We start from the raw sequence: 24,566 nt of genomic DNA, 5'->3' as shown, positions 1-24,566 counted from the left end.
AACTAGCAATCTATTTGGTTAATATTTATAAAACTAAAATAAATTAAAATTTTAATTAAAGAATTCTTATTTTTATCTTTAAATCAAATAATATTATAAACATGTGATTAAAATAACAATGCACATTAAAAATTCTATAATAAAAATAAAAATTCCTATAATTATTTTACTTAATTGTTATACTTTCAAATTTTACTTTACAATAAAAATTTTATTAAATATGACAATTGAAAAATAGTAAAAATATTTTAATTGATTTTATTATTATTTTGAAATTTATGTATATTTTAATTTCACTTATATTTAAATTCATATGATCATTTTATTTTAATTTTATTTTCAGTATATAAAATGAATTATTTAATCCAAAAGAACTATTTCAGAATATTAAAATTTTTGGTAACAAATTGCCAAAACAACTAAAACTCATAAAATTTGATTTTCAACTTTTTCACAAATAACAGAAAATCGACAAAGGAAGTAGAATATTGGCGATATAAACAAATGTGTCTTTGATTTATTTCTTTATTTTAGAAAAACAGAAATAGGAATAGAAAATAGAAAATAATAATTATACCAAATAAAACAACCTCTAAAATTTCATTAATACTTGCTTGGTCTTAAATATATAGACTAATTATTGGGTCAAATAGGTTAGGGTGGTGTAGTTGCCCTGGTTATGAGGAGGTAATTAATTTAATGATTGGTGGTCTTGGGTTTAGGGTTAAGACTTTTTTACCTTACCTTACATTCAAGAAGGGGGACCCCTAGGCGTTGCTCAAGTAGCAAGGCGACATGCTTTCTTCTGGTAGGTCCAGGGTTCGAGTGCCATGGATGGATGCAACTCCTATTGCTGAAGACATGGTAGACCCAGCCTGTATTGGATGGCTGCCGTTGAGTACTTATGCGGGATTAAACCTTGGCTTTACCTGGCGAAGAGGACTGGGGGTCTTCTCTAGCTTCAGAGTTAGTGACGCTCAAGATGGTTTGACTCTAGGTTATAAAAAAATAAAAAATAAAAAGAAGGGAGACCCTACACTAATCCTGTCATTGCAGAGGATAATTAACATAAGCATCTTTAGTTAATAAATAAATAAATTAATTAATTAACCTCCATCTCTATCGATCTATTATTATCAATTAACAATCTTTTGCTAAAATGATGCATGTAATGTATTTTGTGTCAATTTTGCCTTCTTAATTTACTCTTCGATTAATTAAGAAATTTGCCTTCTTAATTTACACTTCGATTAATTAAGAAAATAAAAGCTTTTATTTCAACAAAGAAATTGCAAAGTAAAGTTCAAGAACAATATCGCATAAAGGAAATGTTTAGCGTCGCTATTCATAACTTCACGAACCCTTGTGTTGAGAGTGAGAAGACTTGCAAAGGAGTAGTCCTGGTTTGAAACTGTTCAATGAAAAGATATTGCAATAATATTTGGACTCACTAAATTGAGGTGAATCCACGTTTTAAAAATCTAGATACGCTAGCAGTATCTCTTACTCGTATGAGTCCGAATGTTAACGTGATAATTTATGATTGGAGGATTTCAAATCTTACGTAGAAAGACTGCACTTTATAATTCTTTCTCTTTGACAAAAGAGAAGAGGAGTCAGTAGAAGGCCCACTTGCGTCCTACTCTTTACTCTCGCCCCATAAACTCGTGACATAATGATAGCATCACTTTATCTCATTCTTTTTTACTCCTAATCTTTTATTTCCTTCTAAATCTACTCACATTTCATATTCTAGTTCTTCATCTTCATCTTGAGAAGTGACTAGCCTTTAGTGCCTTCAATTTTTCTAGCTTTGGCGGGTGATTGGGAACCAACAGGCTCTAACCTTTGTGAATAAGCTACGAAGCTCTCTCAAAACTTATCATTTCCCTTTATTTTTGTTGCGTGAAACATGGATTAAGAATAGCTTACCTTCCAACAAAAACCAAACACATCTCCAATGTCCCTAAGATGATGACATGCATTAAAAAGGTTTAGGTTTAAAAATTTTCATACTAAAGATTGTAAATTATAACCTTGAAAATAATTCTAAAGAAATTTAGAATAAAAGATAGCTACATTCTTAATGTAGTTCACACTCTGAGAAGTTTTTTAATTGACTCAAAAAAATTATCATCATTCGGTATATAAATATTCTATATCAGCTATTCAAAATCCTTGTTTCTATATCATGTGCGATGCTTAGATTTCCTTGTTATTACCGAACCATCATTTTTTCTAACTTGGGAAAAGAAGTTAAATAAAAATCTCCCTAATAAATAACAACAACAACAACAATAATGACAAAACCAAATCTTAAGTCCCACTAGGTGGGATCGGATATATGAATCTTGTTCTGCCAATTTATGTGATCATAAACCATTTCTTTTGACAAATTCAAGGATATTAAATCCTTACTATCTCCTTCCAAGTTATTTTAAGTCTACCCGTACCCCTTTTACTGCCCCCCACAGTAACTAACATACTTTTACTCACTGACGCACTATGTGACCTATGTTGCAAGTGTTCATACCATCTAAGTCGTCCTTCTCTTATCTTATCTTCTATAGAGCTATAACTAACTTACCACGAATATGTTCATTCCTTAATTTATCTTTCATGTTATACTACTCATCCATTTAAGCATTCTTATCTCGACAACTTTTACTTTTTGGATATTCTGTTTTTTCATCACCCAACATTCTGATCTATATAACAGAGCTAGTCTTATAGATATCCTATAAAATTTTTCTTTTAATTTTAACAGTATTTTACGATCACAAAGCACACTTGAAGCACTTCTCCATTTTATTCAACTTACTTTAACTCTATGTGTTACATCTATGTATTACATCATCTTCAATTTCTCCTTTAATTTGTATAATAGATCCAAGGTATCGAAATCTATCAGTGCTATTTATTTCTTCATCATTAAGTTTAACTTTGTTTCCAATATTCCTCCTACCATTACTAAAATTACATTTCATATATTCTCTCTTAATTCTACTTAACCTAAAACCTTTAGATTCCAAAGTTTCACTCCATAATTCTAACTCAATCTCTACTTCGTCCCTAGTTTCATCAATTAATACAATATCATCTACAAATAACATACACCATAAAATCTCATTTTGAATACTTTTAGTCAGTTGATCCAATCACTAAAGCAAAAAGATAAGGGTTCAAAACAGATCATTAATGTACACCTATCGTGATTGAAAATTCTCTAGTTTCTGCATCTATAGTTTTTACACTAATCAAACATTATTAAAAACCCAATAATAATATACATGTAAGTGTAAAAAAAATTAAATTAAATTAAAAATTAAAATTAATTAATTAATAAATAATAATTATTAAATAATATAATATAATATAAGATATATATAAGAAACATCAGGATCTTCTTAAGCATCATGATCAATTGAAATTAGGAGAGTTACCCCCTCAGACGCTCTCATCTCTCTCACCCTCTCTCCGTTTCTCTCTCTCTTTCTATCTCTCTTCACTCTCTCTTTTTGTCTCTTAAATTTTTTTGCATTTTTCGGCCAAATTGAAGAATGAATATCATTCTCAAGTCCCAGTTCCACTCTTTAACGATTTAACCAAGGAGATTTTGTCTTTTACAAGCCGTAGGTACCACTCCAGGGTTAGAATAAGTGAGTTTGATTATGTCAGATTTAATTTTAAAATATTATCGATTAAATTTGAGTACGTGAATTTAATTATATGTGTGTCATTTAAATATATACGGTTTTACTCAATTAAATTTGAGTTTGGGAATATGGTGATATTTGTTTTATTTAAATATACCTAAATATGTTATTATAGATTTTCTCAAATAATTAGCACGCAAATATACCTGATTTAAACTAAGTACGTGAAATTAATTATATTTGTTTTATTCAAATATGCAATTTTATTTAAATTTACCAAATATATATTTATAAGGATTTCTCAGGAAATTTATAAAATAGTAATTATTATACAAATTGTGTGATATGAGTTTAATTTATTTTATTGCATAATTTAGCAAGTTTGGGGATTATTGCATAAAATAGTATTTATTATGTGTTATTGCGAATTTTACGATATTATATTTATTACTTGTTTGATTGGGAATAATGATGAGATTTGGTTACAAATTATATATGTTGAGAAAATGATGAGAGTATTATACTCTGTTATTGCATAAATTGTAATTATATGTTTTAAGAACCCTGATGGCCCAGATGTGGTGGATGCTCAGTACCGTAGTTACATATGAGTATTAGTGTAGCCACACTATTGTGGAACTGTTGGCGGTGGATAGTCGATTTGACCTGAGAAGGGTTGTGTACATACCTGTTTTTGGACCAGGTTGTGATGGACAAATCGTACTTACAGACATGATACTTTGATTTAGTCTGGTCGATCAGTTAGATTAAGTCCAGTTTTTTGATCGCATAACCCATCATGAAAGTTAAACATGACATGCATCGGTCAGAAGTCATTCTTTCATACATATTTGTGTATTTATGTGACTTTGACCTATATGTTGTTTTAGAGAAAAATACGTGTATTTATTTAAATATATGTTTCAAAGTTTGTAAATGCAATTTCTAGTATAGTAAAGTTATTTAAAATTATTATTAAATTATTTCTACACTAAAGCTCATTTTAGTTACACACTGGTAATAATATAATCCTTACTTACTGAAAAGTGTTACACCCTAATATCTTGAGGAGTTCAGTTGAAATCAGAGTAACGTAGCGGAAACATGAGTGAAATAAGAAGGAGCGGTTTAGATTAAATATTAAATTATTATTTTTGTATTTTTAGAATTTTTAAGGATAAATTATATTTGATATTGGAGATATTGTTATAATGAAATTATTTAAGACTCTGATATAATGAATTTGAGGTCTTCCGTTATATAAAATTTGGATCACCACAATTAGTATTAGAACAAATATTTGGGCCACTACATTAATAGTATATAAAATTAATTTTTTACTAATTTATTTATCATATGTATTATTTTCTTTCTCACCATTCTTCATATATATATTTTTCATTTTCTAATTTTTAAGGCTCCAAACAACCTCTTAAATGGATTATTAAAGTGACAAAATTTAACCTAATAATTTTTCCTTTTCGTCTAAAATTTTTCACATCACCTCCAATAAAAAATAATAATAAAAACAAAAAACAAAAACCCAAAAAAAAAAAAGACAGAAAAAACTCTCCCCAACCAATAGCCATCGCATCTCAAACGATCTGCTGTTCATCCTGCTGCTTTTTTCAGGTGAATCAATCAACGGTCATGTCTGCCGCCGCCGTCGCCGCCTTCAATCCAGCTTCCCTCCTTACTAGAAGAAGCAGCAGGAACGGAGGAGCCCTGTATTTCGCTTGCAGGAGTTTCTACCTTTCAAGGCCGTCGCCCCATCTCAGCGAACTCTTCTTCAGAATCCCGCATGGGTCCTTCAAGCGAGCTTCGTTCTTCACTCGCGTCAACCCTTTTTCCCCTGTTATGGAATGGCAGGATTGCACGTAATGTGTGAATTGATTGCCCACTTTGAATGTTTCTGTCGCTGTGATTTCTTCTTGTTTTGTTTGTTTTCCCCTTTTGATTATTTGGGCACGTTTTGTTTAACCTAATTTCATAGATTTGAACATAACATGAATCTGTGGAGGGAACCAAATCAGGAAGCGAAAATGATGGGCTCTTTTTATGGTTACTGCTGTTGTTGTTCTTTGGGGACTACTGTTTTCAGTTACTAATGGTGTTCTATCTCTGAATTTTTAGTTGGCTTATCTGAAACTGTAAACCATCAATCCTTCAAGGAGTTCTTATCAATTCTTTACTTAGTTTTTAGTAGGAACATAATCAATACCCGTGATTGGTGCACTGGAGAAGTACTCATGAGGGTTTTAAATTTTGGTTTCGACTAAATTTTGGGTGCTTCAAAAATATGGGAATTTTGAGGGAGATTTAGATGATTTCCATTTCAATTCAATTTGGGAAAAAAAAATGTTGGAAATTAGTAATGAAGCATGGAATTTGCCTTCCTAGTAATCTATTTGGTGGAAATTTAAGTCGATGCCCCATGGACCCATGGTACTCATCCATTTCACTCTTCACGGATTCTCTTCTTATTTTGTTTTAGATCACTTAAAAATGGAGTTGAGATGTTTAATGGAATAAAATTTATGGTACACTCCTCCTTTAACATTTTTTGAAAATGGGTTGGAAGATAGTGGGTCTTTTCATTTGAGAATTTTACTCATTCAATGTTTCTTTTTCATTTGTGAGTTTTGCTGATTCAATATTTCACTTTTTGACTGAACAATTTCCCAGCCTAAAACTGTACACAGTTGCTTATCTAGGCCCTCATTTTCAACCCCAAGCACTCCAACGTATTGCCATTAATTAAAAGAATGTTGACTGGTGCAGGGCCAAGATGGAAATTGATGTGCCAATTTCTGTTGCCTATAAATGTTACTCTGATCGTGAAGCAATTCCCCGTTGGATGCCCTTCATATCATCTGTAAAGGTGTGTAAATACCTGCTATGAATATATATTCCTCTTGTCCTGCATTTAGGTGCACCATTCTCCACTTCACCATATAGACAAACCTAAGCAGTGTTTTAGTTTAGGATGGATCATCCCTAAACATGTTGTTGACATAAAATGAATGGATTTCACTTGTAATGCTATACCTGTTCTCTTTCCCTCATGCCTGGGGTGGGAGACGGGTTGGTTTGGATGGTATGTGAAATCTATGAATTCTCATCCATTTGATTGGTCTGTATTGAGACATAAATATATATTTCATTTAATTGGATTTGGAATCATTGTTTTGATTAATTTTGTGCTGTTTATTTTAGAAAAAAATAGGTACGTTTTTTGGATGTGCAAAAGACATTGACCTTCCTGGACTTCCTTTGATGTTTAATTTTTGGGACACTTATACCCCTTCTTTGGTTTGTCTTTTTTCCCAAATATTAGAGGCCCAGTTCCTTTTCCCATATCTCAGGAAAGTAGTGGGATTTTTAAAAACTTCAAGAGAGGTTCACATTTTTTTTTTTGTCAAACCCGGAAGGTTGTGAAATTTTTGAAAACAAGGTCATCGTCTTTTCACCAAATCTGAGGTCAATGTCTCTTGTTCCCCCCTGCCACCAATTTTTTTGAACTTTACACAAAAGTGGTCAATCAGATAATTTGCCAATCATTAGGTATCAAGAAATAGCTGAAAAGAAGGGCCATATTTGCTTTCTATCCATATCGATTTGGATTACGATAAGTTGTTCAAGACATTATGTTCTTTACATGGTTAAATAAGCTTGTAGGTCAGTAAACAGAAAAATCAGAGTCTTTATGTGATTTACCGAAGTCATATTCATCGTGTTATATTTTTCTTAGTATGGATTGCTTATCGCAAGATAAAGACACGAGATCAGGCATATTCTTATGTTTGCTCTTATGTGTTCAATCTAGCCTCTGTTTTTCATTAATATAGTCTAAAGCAGTGTTGACATGATTATTGAGTATGATCATTGTTTGATCCCCTGATTTTCTATGTTTACTTCAAGTCTTCATGTCAAGTTTTTATGGAGTAACTTTGTTTCTGTTGTGATATGGTTGGGATAAATATTAAGCACAATGGAATAAATACAACAAATAAATGAAACACAACCAGAAAATGATAAACAACAAGAACAACAACGAGATTTACCTGGTTTGGCAAAACCTACATCCACGGAAGCAATGGCACAAAAATTTCACTAAGAAAATCTCAAAGTACACAATACACTTCTCAAAATGATCACTCACTCTCAATACTTGCTCAGAATGACATATATAATAGTGTTTTGGAGATTTCCCTCCAATTACCTAACCACCCCAATGTTCAAATTCAAAATTCAAAAAACTGCTCGTAGCCCAGGCGCACTCATCGACGAGTACAGGGAATTTGTCGACGATCTAGAGAAGGAAACTCGTCGACAAGAACAAGGCATTTGTCGACGAGCCCATTTTTCTATTCTCGGTATCTCTAGAACTCTAAGATTTTTCTGCTCTCGGGATCTACTCGTCGACGAGCACAGGGCACTCATCAACGAGTCCCTGTTGTGCTGCCCCTTTATGTTTTTCTTCCTTCTTTGTTTATGAAATCCAAAATATAAGAGTCACACCATAAACAACAATCTCTACCTTGACGATTATACGTTCCTTAGGAGAATCCCGAAAAACATATCTAATTGTTCCATCTTGAACTTGAACTGCTTGGTTGGGTTTGCCTCCCTTCTATCAATTGGAGACATGGAGTAAGTCCAAGCAATGCTTGAACTTCTCAGAAGTAACTGATTTCGTCAGAATATCCACTGCATTTTCAAACGTGTAAACTTTCTCCAACATAAAGTCACTTGAAGCAATCAATTCCCGAATCCTAAGGAACCTAACATCAATGTGCTTGGTTCTAGCATGGTATATATGATTTTTTGCCAAGTAAATGACACTCTGATTATTACAATTCGGCACCACTCCATCTTGCTATAATACCAACTCTCTGACTAAACCGGTAAGTCATAAGGCTTCTTTTGCAGTTTCGGCAACTGTCATATATTCCGCCTTAGTTGTGGATAACGCTACCAGAGACTGTACCATGGATCTCCAACATACCAGTCCTCCTACAAGGGTAAATACATATCCTGTTGTAGACCTTCTGTTATCCATATCTCCAGCATAATCAACACCCCATAACTGAAGGACAACCCTGTTGCTTGCCGAATAGGATGCCATATCTCGATGTACCCTGTAAGTATCTGAGTATCCATTTGACGGCTTCCTAATGCTGTCTTCCTAGATTAGAGAGAAACTTACTTACCACACTCACCGCATGAGCCAAATCTGGTCTCGTATACACCATGACATACATTAAACTCCCCACAGCATTAGGATATGGGACCTTTGACATATCCTGGATTTTCTCATCCATACTTGGGCAATCCGCAGTAGACAACTTAAAATGATTCGCCAGAGGTGTACTCACCGGTCTTGCATAAGTCATGCTAAACCTTTCCAACACCATATGCACATAACCGCCCTGAGATAGTCATAATCTCTCTGCAGTTTTGTCACGGCGAATCTTCATCCCAAGTATTTTCTTGGCCGAGCCAAGATCCTTCATGTCAAATTCCTTATACAACAGGTCCTTTAACTGATTCACCTCAGTTAAATCTTTTTGCAGCTATCAACATGTCATCGACGTATAATAACAAGAAAACAAGAGACCCATCCTCAAACTTATTCACATATACGCAATAGTCATACTCACACTTTTTGTAGTCAATCTTGATCATGTAGGAATCGAACCGTTTATACCATTGCCTTGAAGACTATTTCAGCCCATAAAAAGATTTCTTCAACCTGCAAACTAAATTTTCTTTTCCTGGTTCAATGAATCCCTCTAGTTGTACCATGTAGATTTGTTCCTCCAAGTCACCGTGAAGAAACGCCGTTTTCATATCCATTTGTTCTAAATGAAAATCATAATGAACTACCAACCCCAACATAATTCTGATAGAAGTATGTCGGACCAATGGAGAAAAGAGTTCATCATAATCTAGTCCCTTCTTCTGTGAGTATCATTTTGCCACCAACCGTGCCTTGAATTTCTCTCATTCCTTTTCTGAAATTGTCTCCTTCTTTCTATATACTCATTTGCAACCTATCGGTCTCTTCCCATTTGGAAGTTCTACCAAATTCCAAGTTTGTTTCTTATATAATGATTCCATCTCCTCAATCATCGCACCCATCCACTTATTTTTCTCCTGACCGTGCACTGCCTCTTGAAATATAGTTGGATCGCTGCAACTAATAAGGAAAGTATAAGATACTAACTCTTTAAATCTATACCTTAGTGGAGGCCTGATAGTGCATCTGGATCTCCGCATAGAAATATCGTTGACTTGCTGGTTTCTCGAGTTAGAACTTCCTGCAACCATAGGACCATGATTATTTCCGTTGCCCTGAGCTTCCAACTCCACCTGCACAACATGTTTATCACTGTCCTAGCTTTCTAGCTCCTGTTCTTGTTCATCACACTCTTGAGTATGTTTCACCATAACCTTCTCATCAAAGACTACATCCCTATTGACTACCACCTTGTTTGCCACTGGGTCTCATAGTTTGTACCCCTTCACAGCCTCTGGATATCCCAAAAATATGCAACGATGAGACTTTGGGTAAAGCTTAAATCTCTCCTCACTAGATACGTGAACATAGGCTGGACACCCGAATACCTTTAATCTGGAGTAGTCTACTGCATTTCCCATCCAAACATCTTCTACTACTCTACCCTCTAGTGACGCTCTTAGTGATCGGTTTATTAGAAAACAAGTCGTACTCACTGTCTTGGCCCATAAGTTCTTCAGTAGTCCTCAATTTGATTTGAGACACCGAGCCCTTTCAGAAAGAGTCTGGTTTATCCGTTCTGCCACACCATTTTGCTGAGGTGTCCGGCGAACTGTAAAGTATCTCTTGATGCCCTGCTTCGCACAAAACTCCATAAACCGAGAATCAGTGTAATCTGTCCCATTATCCGACCTTAAGTATTTGATTCTCCTTCCTATCAAGTTTTCCACTTCAGTCTTCCAAATCTTAAACTTGACAAACGTATTTGATTTATGACTCATGAAGTAAACCCAGACCTTTCGTGAGTAATCATCAATGAAACTCACATAAATGTCCACCCTTTGATGCAACTCTAACTGGGCCCCAAACATCTTAATGCACATAATCAAGAATACCCTTTGTCTTGTGTATAGTTGATCTGAACTTTGCCCTATTCTGTTTTACAAGAGCACAAATCCTACAAAATTTCAGCTGACATGATTTCAAGCCCTTCAAGAGTTTCCTCTTGTGTTGTTCCTTCATATCGTGTTCCCCGATATGCCCAAGGCGCATATGCCACAAGACGGTTTCATCTGATTCAGCATCTACGGCTGCAACTCCACCTAAAATGATAGTTTCCTGCAATGTGTAGATATTCCCATCCAGTTTCTGCCCCTTTCATCATAGTCAGATTACCTTTTCATATCGTCAGAACTCCACCTTTGGATTTATAATTAAGCCATTACAATCCAAAGTACGGAGTGATATCAAACTCTTCCTCAGCTCTGATACATGTCTTACATTACACAACGTTCTTACCGCACCATCAAACATTTTTATCTTTACATTTCCTATGCCAATGATCTTGCAAGAAGCATCATTACCCATGAGAACTGATCCAAAATTCATTCACCTATAAGTGCTGAACCACTGCTTATTTGGAGTCATGTGATAAGAACATGTCGAGTCAAGTATCCAAGAGTCCGTTAGATTTTCCGACCCCGTTGAAACTGATAGAACATCACCATCACTATACACTGAATTTCTTTCTTGAACAACATTCTCAGATTTTGAAGTACCCTCATGTTTTTCAGAATTTCCCTTTTTCCAATCCAGACACTCCGATTTTACATGCCCCTTTTTATCGCATTTATACCACCGGATTTCTTTCTTCTTCTTGGATTGATTTCGGGATTTCTGACTTGATCCATGTTTGGATTTTCCTTTGCCTCGCTCGTTATTACCCTTTACCACAAGTCCTTCTCCTTCATCACATATTTTCAATATTTGATGAAAATTTAGTAAAACACTTGTTACCTCTTCAAGATCAAGAGTTTCTTCTCCCCATGTAAGAGTGGTCACAAGATTTTCATAAGTATGAGTCGAGGGCAAAGAGCAAAACAACATCAAAGTTTTGTCATCTTCATCAAACTTAACATCAACTCTTATCAAATCCCTAATAATTTGATAACATTAATATGTTGATCTAAGTTTGATCCTTCAACCATCTTAAGCCAATACAAACGTTGCTTAAGAAAAAGTTTATTATTGAGAGATTTGGACATGTACCGGCTCTCTAACTTTTGCCATATAGCCACTGGAGAATCCTCCTCCATCACCTCATAGAGTACTTCGTCAGCCAAATACAAGCGTATTGTAGAAACGGCCTTTGCAATTCTCCCCATGTTGCCTCATCCATTCCATCCGGTTGAACACCAAGTAATGTCCTTCCCATTCCTTGTTGCACAATAATATCTTTTACTCTCCTCTGCCATAAACCAAAGTTCCCGGTTCCATCAAATTTGACAATGTCAAATCTTGCAGAAGATGATCCCGATACCATAACAACAATCGCTCTGATACCAATTTGTTGTGATATGGTTGGGATAAATGCTAAGTACAGCGGAATAAATACAACAAGTAAATGAAATATAACCAGAAAATGATAAACAACAAGAACAACAACACGATTTATGTGGTTCAGTAAAGCCTACATCCACGGAAGCAGTGACAGAAGAATTTCACTGAGGAAATCTCAAAGTACACAATACACTTCTCAAAATGATCACCCACTCTTAATACATGCTCAGAATGACATATATAACAATGTTTCGGAGGTTTCCCTTCAATTACCCAACCACTCCAATGTTCAAATTCAAAATTCAAAAAACTGCTCGCAGCCCAAGCGCACTCGTCGATGAGTATAGGGGATTCGTCGATGATCCAGAGAAAGACACTCATCGACGAGAATAGGGCATTCGTCAATGAGCCTATTTTTCTGCTCTCAATATCTCCAAAACTCTGAGATTTTTCTGCTCTTGGGATCTACTCGTCGACGAGCACAGGACACTCGTCGACAAGTCCCTGTTGTGCTGCCCTTTTATGTTTTTCTTCCTTCTTTGTTTATGAAATCCAAAGTATAAGAGCCACACCATAAACAACAGTTTCCCATGCAACACTCCCAAACAGTTGCTACCTGAAAATAATCTGCAGTGAACCTGCAAATTTATGGTTCAGTTTGATCAAATTTCCTTTCACGAATTTTCTGCTGTTATTAGTATAATCATTTTGTTGAAGTTGGATGCTCCTTTGCTTTGTTTCTTATGGTAGAAACATTTTAGGAAAACCTCTACATCTCATTTATTCCAAGAGACAGTATTGTCCATGAGTGCATGTATAATTATCTCATGAAAGTGATTGGTGGGGCAAGAACTTGATTGGAACTTCATTGATTTCATACTCATGGGAGTGGGAACTCAATTATTTCAAAGCTTAACTTACCAGGTTATGATCATATATCATTAACTATTGAGCATATGAGAGAGCAGCTGCAATTCTGCTGTGAAATAAGGAAGCCAACTATACATGGCATCGGTAGCATATATCAATAAGACCTTGTTATAATTTCTAGAGAGCATAATAACATCCTTTCGTGTTGATTCTACCTTGGTCATCAACAGATTCAGAATTGAGATTGGAAATTTAGGGGAATTTGATGTTGGATAGCACTTTGACAGATTTTGGAGGATAAACCTGACCTATCACGATGGTCATTGAAGTATACAGCGTTTGGTCGTGATATTGAATTCTCTTGGCTTGCTCGAAATCTGCAGGTAAGGTTCATGAGATGCTTAGACCTCTCCCTTTATATCATTATCTTCGAAGTTTGTTGATCTATTCTGTGATGCTTACGTTCTTTGCAGCCTATCCCAAATCAGAAAATCCACTGGAGATCTCTGGAAGGTCTTCCTAATAGGTACATTAGTAAGGAACAAAAACCAAGTGGGCGTCTTTAAAAGTTTTTCCTTTCAGGACCAACAAGCACATTTGATTCTCAATCTTATTGGTCACTGTTCTCAGGCTTATAAAACAGAATACTTGCTGGCACGCATAAAGATTAGTCCTATTACTAGCCATAACCCTCTAATATATTTGCCATTAGTATATGTGTAACATAAGGTTCAACAAGTTATTGGAAAAAGACGTGTGCTTGCGATCATTGGGAAAACTTGTTTTTACCGTTAATTTTCTATAATGTTCCAATTGCTTGTGTTCGTTTACAGTGGCAGGAAACACTGTTTGCTTCTGCATTCACAACAATGTTAAGCCTCACTATAATTTCCAGTGTCCAAGTTTTAGAAGTTCCATCTCTTCAAAATCAATACCAAATATTGGATCTTATATGGTTTACTTGCATATTTAATGACTTCAAAAAAGAATTGATTCATTTCCTTCAATTTGATATCACAATCCTGACAAGTTGATTTCTCATCTGGCAGAGGAGCTGTTCGATTTTATCCGAAAGGCCCATCATCCTGCATGGTGGAGGTGAGATTGCTTTCTAATTTATACAACATCAATTTAATGTTTTACTTTTATAGTTCCTGTAGAATCTATACTACTTCCATGAGTCCCTCTTTCGTCCTCTGAATCAATTTTTGTTGCCTGCTATTAGGAAATGCAGGCCATTCAATCAACGCCCAAATAAGATAGCAGTTTGATCAAGTTGTTAAGTTACAAACAATAATGAGGTCTACCTTCTTTTTGGTCATTGATAGAATGGTCCAACAAACTCTATGAGAAGCTCCATTTGAATCAAAGATTTTTTGAGAAAAAGGGATAGTAGCAAAACCTTTTTTTTTTTTTTTTTTTGCTTCATTGTTTTTTTTTTTTTTTTTATCTATATCAACAAGAAGAACAAAAAATCGTTCATTTTTCATTTCCTTTATGTTTTCCGAGTTCTAAATGAGGCGGAAGGAATAAACTGCAACTATTTATTTATTTATTTGCTAAGTTGCTTGGACGTGGAGTTCTCAATGATGCCTTGACAAAATCCTCCCAAAGCGTCAAGGAGTCATGCCTGTGGGCAGGACTGCACCAAGTCCAGCCCCACACTACTCATCCTTATCCTAGGAAACACTCAAGCGTCTAGCCCAATAGTCAAATATCGTGGCTCGACTACCCTTGAACCGCCATCACTAAAGAACTCAAACTCGAGCAGTATGGGTTGAGGGTGACTCTCATCCCCACAGCACACCAAGGTCCTCGATGACATTGCCTAACTGTATAGCTGACAGCCAAGAAGGACGTACACCAAAACCGACAGGCTAAGAGTCCTTTCTCATTCCCAAATGAATTGTCTATGGGGCTCCAATTCCCACGCAAAAACCCTGGACATCCCTCGATTTGGTCAAGAGCCCGCCCCTGAGCACTCCTCAAAATGCTCACTTAGTACCAACAGGATACAAGGGAGGTTGTCCGTTCGCTTGGTGTTCCACCAAAAGTCATGTCTCTGAAATATTCTCAGTCACATTCGAGTAATCAGTAACTATTAGGAATCTAATGATCATACATCTTAAGTTTGAGAACACCACCATCAGAACTATCCGAACCAATCACAACATCATATTGACATACCAATACCATCCCCGTGACAGTTGTAGTCGCATCCAAGTTTACCAACCTTCCCTCCAAGTTAGAATTATATACCAAAATCATGTATTAGAGTCGCAAATTTCAAGACCCTAACATTCCCCCGCTCAGTCTTAACAACATCTTCATTGATGAATATATGATCCAACTTCCAATAATACTCACTCATCCCCAAAACAAGAGACTTGATCTACAGTCCGAAATTCTTCATAGTAGCCAAACTTATCTCTAATCCCACAATAGACTTAATCCCGCTTTGATTTAAAGTCACTCATGGCACACATCTCTCAAATCAGCTTCCTATAAAAATCACACTCGGATCTCTGATCCTAAGCAGGTCTTCCCACATCCAAGGTCCCAATTCAACCACAAGCTAATTGCCAACCAGTTGAAGCACACAATCCTTGATACATATCTGTACTTACAACCTTGTCTCTCAAAACCAAACTTTGACTAGAGTGCAAGAGAGCATTCGCCACACAAATTTCACTGAGGCAAACCACTTTCCAGAACTAAACTCGTTTTGAAGCCAACTGAAACTTATCTCGGTTCAGCCCATTGAGAAAACGACCCAAAATCTCATTTTGGTTCCATACCAACCTTGCCATTCCAAGGATAGATCTCAACTCAAAGCTTCTCCAAGTCTGATTTCCATCCTGCTTTGGTAGATAACCAACCAAGTAAACATCAAAGCTCGAAACCAACATATACCATTTCCAAAGTGTCTCCACGACTCCACCCAAGAGTTTAACAAGACATAACTCCAAGATGAGTCCACACTCTATCTCAAAACCATGGGGTTACCACGTCCAACAAGCCATCCAAACTCAAATTGATAAACCATACCAAAGCCAAGTCTCCCCACCCAAGGAGTCTCAGAAACAACTCCAAGGATGAGTCCACTCCAAGGAAACTCCCAAAACATGAACGATCTCAACATCCAGGGTTCACAATCCAATTCCTCAAGGGATAACCAACACAACCCTAAATACCACAATTTTAAAGCTAACTAGCTGACATAAATTGAACCACATGATTAACACAAGAACTTCCTCGAGTCCTCAAGTCTCAAGCTCAAGCCACACCTTAGGTGATATTCTTCAATATTAAAACCAAGCTTCGATGTCGTCAAGCATCCAAAACTCAAAATCTAAATCGAAGCTCAACGATACACAACCTCTTGTCCTCTGTCAAAACCAATCTCAACCACAATCTGTCGTGGTTACCATTCTGATATCTTTGCCCTCTAGCTCTAACTCAAAATTTCATTTGGAAGGCGTCCCTCTGGCTCAATTGTGTTGCATGAACCTGCACAACAACTATAGACAAGAAAGACCCTCTAGCCACAATGGCTCATGGTGCCTGCTGGCAACATGGCTTAAACGCCTTTTGGAAAATTCACCCTAATGCCCTTTGGCATAGGTCATTGATCAGGCAACAATGTTAATGGCACTAGAACGCTCTCGTTAATTCCACAATAGTGGTCTCCAATCATGTTCCCATTGAAGCATATCATACAAGAAACTTTGGGTTCCAACGAAGTCCAATGAGAGTAACATTCAAAGTTCCCTACGATTCTACATCCCACTAGGTAGACGTCACCATGTTACCAACACAAAACCGCACTTGTGGCTCGAGGACTGTCTGTCTAAGGTGCTCACAACTCCTTCTCCATAAATCTAAGAATGTCACCTCTCTTTATGGGTTCGAATATCATTCCATAAGGAGCACCCTTGGGCAAACTCCTTCAACTATCCACTTTCACAAGATCTAAGAGTATTACCTATGTCTATGGAGTGAGGACATGATGAAGTCTCAACGGATAACCATATGAGTTCCCATGCTAACCTCAATAGAATGACTCCAAAGTGTGGCAACAATACTAGCCTCAAGGGCACAAAGTAATCTTGTCTTAGTTCCCATCCATCAACCCTCATCCCATCTCAAGGGTATAAGGCACCATCAGATAACCTGACATTCGCAAGATATTCAGTGAAGGTCAACTTTTCACTTCATTACCCACAATAGGTCGCAGACAAGAGGGGAACGTGAGACAAGAACCTACTCAAAGATAACTTGATCCTTCCCCCCACCCAATGTTAGAAACCAAATACCCATAATCGAGTTGATGTCAATAGTTCAAATCTTATATTCAAGATCGAGAGATTTGCTTTGATAACAATTCTCAATGGCCAAAAAGATTCATCCTTCCAAAGTGTCAAGGAGTCACGCTAGTGCGGTGGCAAGACTACACACCAAGTCCAGCCCGACGTACTTATCGTTATCCAAGGAAACACTCAACTATCAAACCCAGTGGTCAAGTCTCATGGCTTCACAACCATTGAACCAATTGAGGTCATCATGAAGAAAACTAGACTTGAACGGTAAGGGAAATAACTCACACCTTCCTCTAGCATTGAGGGTGATTCTCATCCCCGTAGCACAATTGGGGTCTTGGATGACATCGTCCAATTGTATAGCCGATGACCAAGAAGGGAGTACACCCAAACGAGTTGGGAGTCCCATGCGATTCCCAATCCCACATGAAATCTTAAAACACCTCTCGAGGTTGTTAAGAGCTTGCCCTTGAGTGCTCCTTATGATACTCACTTAGTATCCAACAGGATATCGGCGGAGGTAGGTCACTCACTTGGTGTTCCCCAAAAAGTCAAGTTTCTGAAATATTTGCAATCATGTATGAGTAACCACTAGGGATTTGATGATCATACATCTTAAGTTCGAGAACACCATCATCAAAACTATTCAGACCAAGCACAGCGACATAACAATTTCATCCCTTTGACAATCTTAGTTGCATCAAACTTAACCAACCTTTCCTCCAAGTTAGAATCATATACCAAAATTATGTGTAAGGATCACAAAACTCGAAGACCCTAACACAGCCTAAACCGCTAATTATTTGGATCTCCTGTGTTTGGCCCGTTGATATTTGTTCTAGGTTCTTAGAGTACTGAGTAATGTGTAGCTCTATGAATGAAAATGTGGATGGAGCATTTTACTTTTAACGCCTTTACCCTTTTAAGTGGCCTAAATTTCACTGCAAGTTCTGATTTAATTTGGTTCTCCATTTCAGTTGACTGTTTCATATGAAGTTCCTCAAATTCTTGTTCCTGTGGCATCGGTAAGTGTGCTGACCGAATTTGGCTTTCATTTTCTTGTTTCTAGCTGGTGCACCTGGCTTTGGGTACTTGCCCTAATTAAAATCAGTGGAAGAAGTCTATTCTGGTCGACAAGAAAACAGGGAAATAAAATTTTGGAGCTTCTAGTTGGCGGATTACAAAATCTTTTCTGCTCTGTTTTTGTATCTGCCATGGAATGAAGTAATGGAGAAAACCCATTTTGTGCTAAAATTAGTTTTAGTAATCTAACATATTTTCACTCTGCGACTTCATCCAGGCCTTGCAACCTTTCCTTGAAGGTTTGCTTGCTCGTGGCTTGGAACGTTTTGCAAAATTTGCAAAAAGCAACTGCAAATAGCCATGGTCTAAATTGGGTGAGCTAAGCCTCACGACTGAACTAGCCATGGTCTGAATTAGGGAAGTTAAGCCTTGCAATGCAAGATCATCAGCACCATGTTTTTTCGTTTCGAACAGTAATGAATTCATTCAAGCAAATGATATGCAAGAATAAGATGAAAGATCAATATTTCTGCTGCTGCAATATTCATTGATGACAGTTCCCAATACATTCAATTGTAATATTCCATTATTGTGTGGATAGTTTTCAAAATTCTTCCAAACAACCGTTTAGCCTTGTTCTGGTTCTTGTGCTCACTGATCTCCTTCATGCATATATTCATCCTGCAGACTACTGTGGTAGGGAAATTATTCATCTTAAGCCATTGAATTACTCTGGAAACCATTGCATCTCTAAGTTACCAGTTTCCTGAATTACTACACTGAATTTTCCACTCAAGGTACATTAAATAATATACAAGTGTAAACTGAGAGAAACTGAAAATTAATGCCCATATTATATATACACATGGGAAATTGAAATAAATAACTGGGTAGTAGTCCTGGGCTCCTACCCAAGACAGTTCAAAATTCCCTCTGCTAGTGCTAAGAATAGGTAAATCTGACATTTTATTCATCTCTAAACCGCCACCAACCCAATCATTATGTACATCAATCAACCCCACAGCACATACTACAAACAGGAAGGGAAAAAGGCACCAGCTCCTCCAAAACTGCTAGCTGCTTTTCCTAACATTTTACCTGAAGTAGCCATAAACAGTATAACTCTGAACACGAGACTTGATTTAACCATTCTATTCACAGAAGAAAACCATCACAAAGGGGGATGTCATTATCTCTCAGGATGAACAGAATTTCTCCTAAATAGTTGTATCTACAATCACCGGCTACTGCTGCTGTCCAACAAGCTCCTTAAGCTGTTCAATGCCCCTGGGGAGAGGCTACAACACCTCCTCCTCGGTGGTGATGGCTCCCCGGCATCAACTGAAGAAAAACACACAACGATAACGGTGAGATTGTCAAAAGTGTTTAATCGCAAAGCTTCCATGGCCAGGTCTCTTGCACACTGCTCAGGGTCATCATGCCTCCGAAGCCCACGGCGCACAAGGCTGACGGCATGCTGGCTTGACATCACATCCCAGATCCCATCACATCCAATGATGAGGAACTCGTCCTCCTCTGTTAGGAACACCTGCTCGAATTCTGGCTCCGCAATGAGGGGAGAGGTAGAAGCAGAGCCCTGAGGAACCTTCATGTCCCAGTCACCCAATGCTCGAGTCACGGACAAGACACCGTTGAGATAGCCATCATCAATATAGCCACCAAGTTCTTCAACACGCTTTCTTTCTGATGGGTAAATGGGCCTGTGGTCTTGAGACATGTCAACTGCCTCTCCTTTTCGGCATAGAACTGCTCGGCAATCGCCTGCATTGGCAACCATCAGAAGCCTGGATAAGAAAAACAGGGGATTTGTCAACAAGGAGAAGGCAAATATAACAATACTACATAATGATTGAAGCAAAAATATGTGCACAAGACAGCCTGCAAATTGTCCTTCAAACATGATTTAAGGTTGTGCTTGTAAGCAAGACTTTTGGGCTTTAAATTAGATCTGTGTGAAGTTGGATGAAAGTCAATGCAATTTTCAACTGAAATTTGTCCCAAACAAATTCAAGGTCTAGGTTGCATTTAAGAGCATGAAATTCAACCTTCGGATTTTAATGTGTAAATTCAGGTACATAATACAAGGTTGTATTGAGTTTTGTAGAATTCCACACATATCCAAGGCTGGAACTCTGCTCCCAAAAACAGGGCAAGGAAACTCAGCAGAAATTAGAACATATAAATGAGGTGGATAGGACAGGTGATATCTGCCTACATAAAGTAGATTACTTTTTCATTTTTTTAAAAAATTCCATATGGCCAATGCAAAGATCTAATAAGAAGGCCTTGTAGAGGGAGCTACTGAACTATAATATATCTGGAAACATGGAAAAGAACAAAAAGAAAAACTAGAACATTAATTTACCTCCCAAATATCAGAGCGGCAAGTGCTGTTGTCCCAGATGAACTACTCACATTGCAATCATCCGCCAATGCTAGGTCAGCCAGAAGAAATGCTTTCCGGAGGGAATTCTCAACCTCCTCTTGGAAAATATCATCAACTAGTGATGTCTGGGGGAAATCAACATCTTCAAAGAGTAATCTAATCACATTTTTTCTAACATAAGCTGCTGCTTCAGGTCCTCCATGACCATCAAAAACCTGCATCGCAACAAAATCTCAACCATTGAGATAATGAAGAAAAGCAGCAGAGGGGTGGGAAACATCAGGCTACAGAAATAATTACCCCATAGAAAGCATTTGGTTTAGGGAAACTGAAAAGTGAGCCCAGGTGCGAGGATAGATCATCTATCCGTATATGCTCATCTTCCATATACCTCCGACACCCAATATGTGCAAAGCTACCTGAACGGATGCAAGGTGCAAATTGCAGGATAGCAGATTCAAGGCTAGGGTCTGAACTTTTATTGGGGGATTTCAAATCCTGAAAAATACAAGTAATTAAGCTTTAGATATTCCTTTTTTATCAACTCATAAATGAAACATGACAGATTACCAACAGCACTACAAACCCAATAAACTACAAAAGACAGTATCGAGGTCATTAGTTAAGTTTTTTCAATAGTTATTTCGCTGCAAATCATTGCGAACACATGAGAAAACCTGAATCCCGTGAATCCTTCTAGTAAACAATGAACGCCCTGCAAACTATTTACCAAAAACTAACACAAAACATTATACCATTCGCCATAAAATTACGTTAAACTATTTTCCAGCAGAGATAAACGCATGAAATAACAACTGAGGGCAGGTGCAGTTTTGAGATTCCTCATCTCACATCCATCTTCCAATTTCTATAGGAAACTAGAGACGAATGCATGTAAGGTCAGGTGCAGTTTCAGATTTCCTTATCTCAAATTCCACCTTCCAATTTCTATAGGAAACTTTAGAAAACATGTTCAGCTGCTGAAATTAGAAAGCATGAATTTTAGCAACTGAACAACCCAGTCAAGTACTATAAAGATGGAAAACCAAAACACTTTTTTTTTTCCCTTATCAAAATTTCCAATTCAATTACTCATGCAGGCCCATTTCTCCAAAAAACAGAGCCATTTCCCAACAACTGAACACATTTTCTAGTAGCCTTCTGATTTCTTCAAACAGTCTGGTAAGCAGCAGCACTTTTCACATCTCAACAAATCCCAAAATTCTTTCCCTTCAACTGATGATATTTTCAGAGTTAGATACTCTGATTTGAATCATTCAAAATGATTTTTGTTTTATCACCCGGAACAGGTACATCTAGGTATAGTATGTATTTAAGAATCATTTTGATGTTGCTAGGGCAGCCGGAAGCAAAAAATGAAGCACACAAATGAGAACATAGGAAGATTTTAACATGGTTTGGCCCCACTTGGTCTACATTCACGATGCACACAATTAATCAACTATGATGAAGAGAAGGGTTTGTAAGCTTTCACCACTCAACCAAAATTCCCATACGCGCACAATGCTTACACGCACGGATGCCACCTCAAAGAGGACTACACAATGGTATGCAGTTCAACATCATGCCGGACTTCAGTGAGACTGGACCTTAAAGAGAATTATCCTGCAACACACACACCGTCTCAAAGTGGGAGAATACACAATACTATTTTCAGTTCAACATCATGCCCATCTTCCTCTTCAGGCACACCTCAGTTGATAGACTCCATGCCTTGCTCCCCAAGCATCCTTCTCACACGTGGAGTAGGATGCCCTACCTTGATCTCCAAGTTATTCCTCAACCACACAGTGGATTGATTTAATTAGAAAACTTTCCCAACAGGAAAAATAGAAAATAAAAAATAAAATCAACGCTCCAAGACCTGTGGTCTGATATTGTCCAAAAACAAGGCTCTGCTATCTATGTGGAGCAGTAGACTTATCCCTTCTTGATCAGATGGACCTATCCCTTCTTGATCGGTGGACCTATCCCTTCCGCATAGGTCGACTAATATTTGCCACAAAACTATTGCAGCTTGCCTTCACATGTCACGGTGTCTTCATGGACATCAAGCGTTTTCTTGGTAGATTAATCTTCAAAATCCAACTCAAATTCAAGTCAGACCTCAACAGAAATCTTGAGGCCCAAATATTAAAATTATAATAAAGAGGTACTTATTGGTATTCTTTATAACTTCAGATTCAGTACCCAATTGCCTAAAGGTACTTCTCGTGCTCACAAATTACTTATTTACCCAAAGAAAAAAAAAAAAAAAAAAACAGAAAAGGAAATTGGGCGCAGAGCCCCCTTTCTTTTTTCATGGCAAATAATATGGTAATTAGAAAAAGTTTTGTGGACTTCAATTGACCATTATCTTAGATACAAAGGTAGCATAACCTTAAGGTGAAGATATCAAGTTAAAATTTCATGATACAACAACAGAACAATTGAGAAAGAACGTTAACTGCCCTTCAAACTAAATCTGGACGTAAACGAGAGCCAGTTCAAGATCTAAGCACAAAATTAAACACATAAACCAGGTACAAAATCCTTAGTATAAATTATTTACCTCGAAGTACATAAACAGAAGAATTTAATGAAAAAAAAAATCAAGGAACAATTTCACAAACTGAAACATTTAAAACTTTAATGAATTAAAACTCAAAAAGGAACACGGAACGGGAGAGAAAAAAAAAAAGGCTTACCACTTGAGAGCGGGATAAATCTACTGAAACCGGCTCAGACGCACAAATCGGGTCGAAACTCGGAGGCGAAATCGGTGAGGTGATAGCGACGATGTCTCCAATCTCTTGAAGATTGCATCGGTACTGAACATCCAAGACTGGGATGCTCTGTCGACAAACAAACTCAGCTTCTGCACCCATGGTTATGTCCAAATAACATACCCAAAAAATCACAACACCGATAGCAAATTTTCTCGAGAAAATATCTCAAGATCGGAAAGTAGGAACCAAAAACTCCTTTCTGAAGAATCGAAATTCTTTTTGAAACTCCGTGCAGGCCAGGAACTAGTTTTGCTTTTCCCTCGAATTTTCTCGCGCTTTCCGTCGGTTTCTTTTCGCGGACTGACCAAAAAAATTAGAGACGGGCGGGCTTGACCCGGTTCTTATAGGACTGGTGAGCCACCGGTGACCGGGTGCCGCCTGTAAGATCCAAGGAAGGAAGGCACGTGGAAGTTTCTCCGCCGTATGATTTTAATGAACTGTACATCATACGGAGACGGACACTCACAGCGAGGCGTGGCGTGGTGGACACGTGAAGGTGTCCGCGTCCGCGTGACCTATAAAGAATGCGAAGTGAGCTGTTCGTGTGCATTGACTTAAATACCCTTGGGGACTGCCGCTTCCTAACCGTTGACTTTTTGGTTATCATGCCCAGGATGGGGGGGGTAGTTGGGGGATGAAAATTTTATTTAGACATCGCGCATGTGCCTCGTATTTATGCACGTGAGTTTTGTGCATTTTTTTTTATTTTGATTTTTCAATTCAAAATTTACAGATCTATTTCATATTGTTGTTATTTTTTATTTAAAAAAAATTTATTTAGTAAAAAAATAAATTATAAAAAAAATTTTATTCATATTTTTATATATTTAGTTTTATTATTAATTTTTATTGTTTGTGAAAAAGTTCAAAATTAAATTTTATAATTTTTTATTTTGATTTTGATTTTGATTTATAATTTTT

At 37.0% G+C, this 24,566-nt stretch overlaps 2 protein-coding genes across 4 annotated transcripts; one reads left to right on the top strand and one right to left on the bottom strand.

Annotated features, from left to right (window-relative positions):
• The first annotated feature begins 5,186 nt into the window (after positions 1 to 5,186).
• Positions 5,187 to 19,083, top strand: LOC131154832 (uncharacterized). Of its 3 annotated transcripts, XM_058107607.1 has the most exons (7): positions 5,187 to 5,533; positions 6,438 to 6,537; positions 13,395 to 13,490; positions 13,581 to 13,633; positions 14,157 to 14,205; positions 18,404 to 18,451; positions 18,727 to 19,083. In XM_058107607.1, the coding sequence occupies exons 1-7, from the start codon at positions 5,307 to 5,309 to the stop codon at positions 18,805 to 18,807; spliced, it is 654 nt and encodes a 217-aa protein (XP_057963590.1). In that variant the 5' UTR covers positions 5,187 to 5,306; the 3' UTR covers positions 18,808 to 19,083. The 3 variants fall into 3 exon arrangements, with proteins under 3 accessions (XP_057963590.1, XP_057963591.1, XP_057963589.1); XM_058107608.1 differs by lacking the exon at positions 18,404 to 18,451 and having other exon boundaries at positions 5,199 to 5,533; positions 18,496 to 19,083; XM_058107606.1 differs by having other exon boundaries at positions 5,199 to 5,533; positions 18,404 to 19,083.
• Positions 19,084 to 19,398: 315 nt separating this feature from the next.
• Positions 19,399 to 23,961, bottom strand: LOC131154831 (probable protein phosphatase 2C 49). Its single transcript, XM_058107605.1, has 4 exons — positions 23,565 to 23,961; positions 21,157 to 21,354; positions 20,836 to 21,071; positions 19,399 to 20,254 (listed from the first exon to the last, which is right to left on the bottom strand). The coding sequence occupies exons 1-4, from the start codon at positions 23,742 to 23,744 to the stop codon at positions 19,687 to 19,689; spliced, it is 1,182 nt and encodes a 393-aa protein (XP_057963588.1). The 5' UTR covers positions 23,745 to 23,961; the 3' UTR covers positions 19,399 to 19,686.
• Between the last annotated feature and the right edge of the window lie 605 nt (positions 23,962 to 24,566).

The sequence above is a fragment of the Malania oleifera genome, chromosome 5 (genome assembly GCF_029873635.1).
Source record: "Malania oleifera isolate guangnan ecotype guangnan chromosome 5, ASM2987363v1, whole genome shotgun sequence".
In the NCBI taxonomy this organism is placed as follows: Eukaryota; Viridiplantae; Streptophyta; class Magnoliopsida; order Santalales; family Ximeniaceae; genus Malania; species Malania oleifera.
Note: the sequence above shows the minus strand (reverse complement) of the source record. Positions and strands in the feature narration are given on the sequence as shown.

Bases quoted from the DNA above. Each gene is read 5' to 3' on its own strand.
- LOC131154832 (XM_058107606.1), top strand. From the start codon at position 5,307: ATGTCTGCCGCCGCCGTCGCCGCCTTCAATCCAGCTTCCCTCCTTACT. The intron at 5,534-6,437 runs GTAATGTGTGAA...TGACTGGTGCAG, and splicing joins ATGGAATGGCAGGATTGCAC to GGCCAAGATGGAAATTGATG. The intron at 14,206-18,403 runs GTGAGATTGCTT...TCTCCATTTCAG, and splicing joins CATCATCCTGCATGGTGGAG to TTGACTGTTTCATATGAAGT.
- LOC131154831 (XM_058107605.1), bottom strand. From the start codon at position 23,744: ATGGGTGCAGAAGCTGAGTTTGTTTGTCGACAGAGCATCCCAGTCTTG. The intron at 21,355-23,564 runs GTAAGCCTTTTT...TGTATTTTTCAG, and splicing joins ATTTATCCCGCTCTCAAGTG to GATTTGAAATCCCCCAATAA. The intron at 21,072-21,156 runs GTAATTATTTCT...GTTGCGATGCAG, and splicing joins AACCAAATGCTTTCTATGGG to GTTTTTGATGGTCATGGAGG.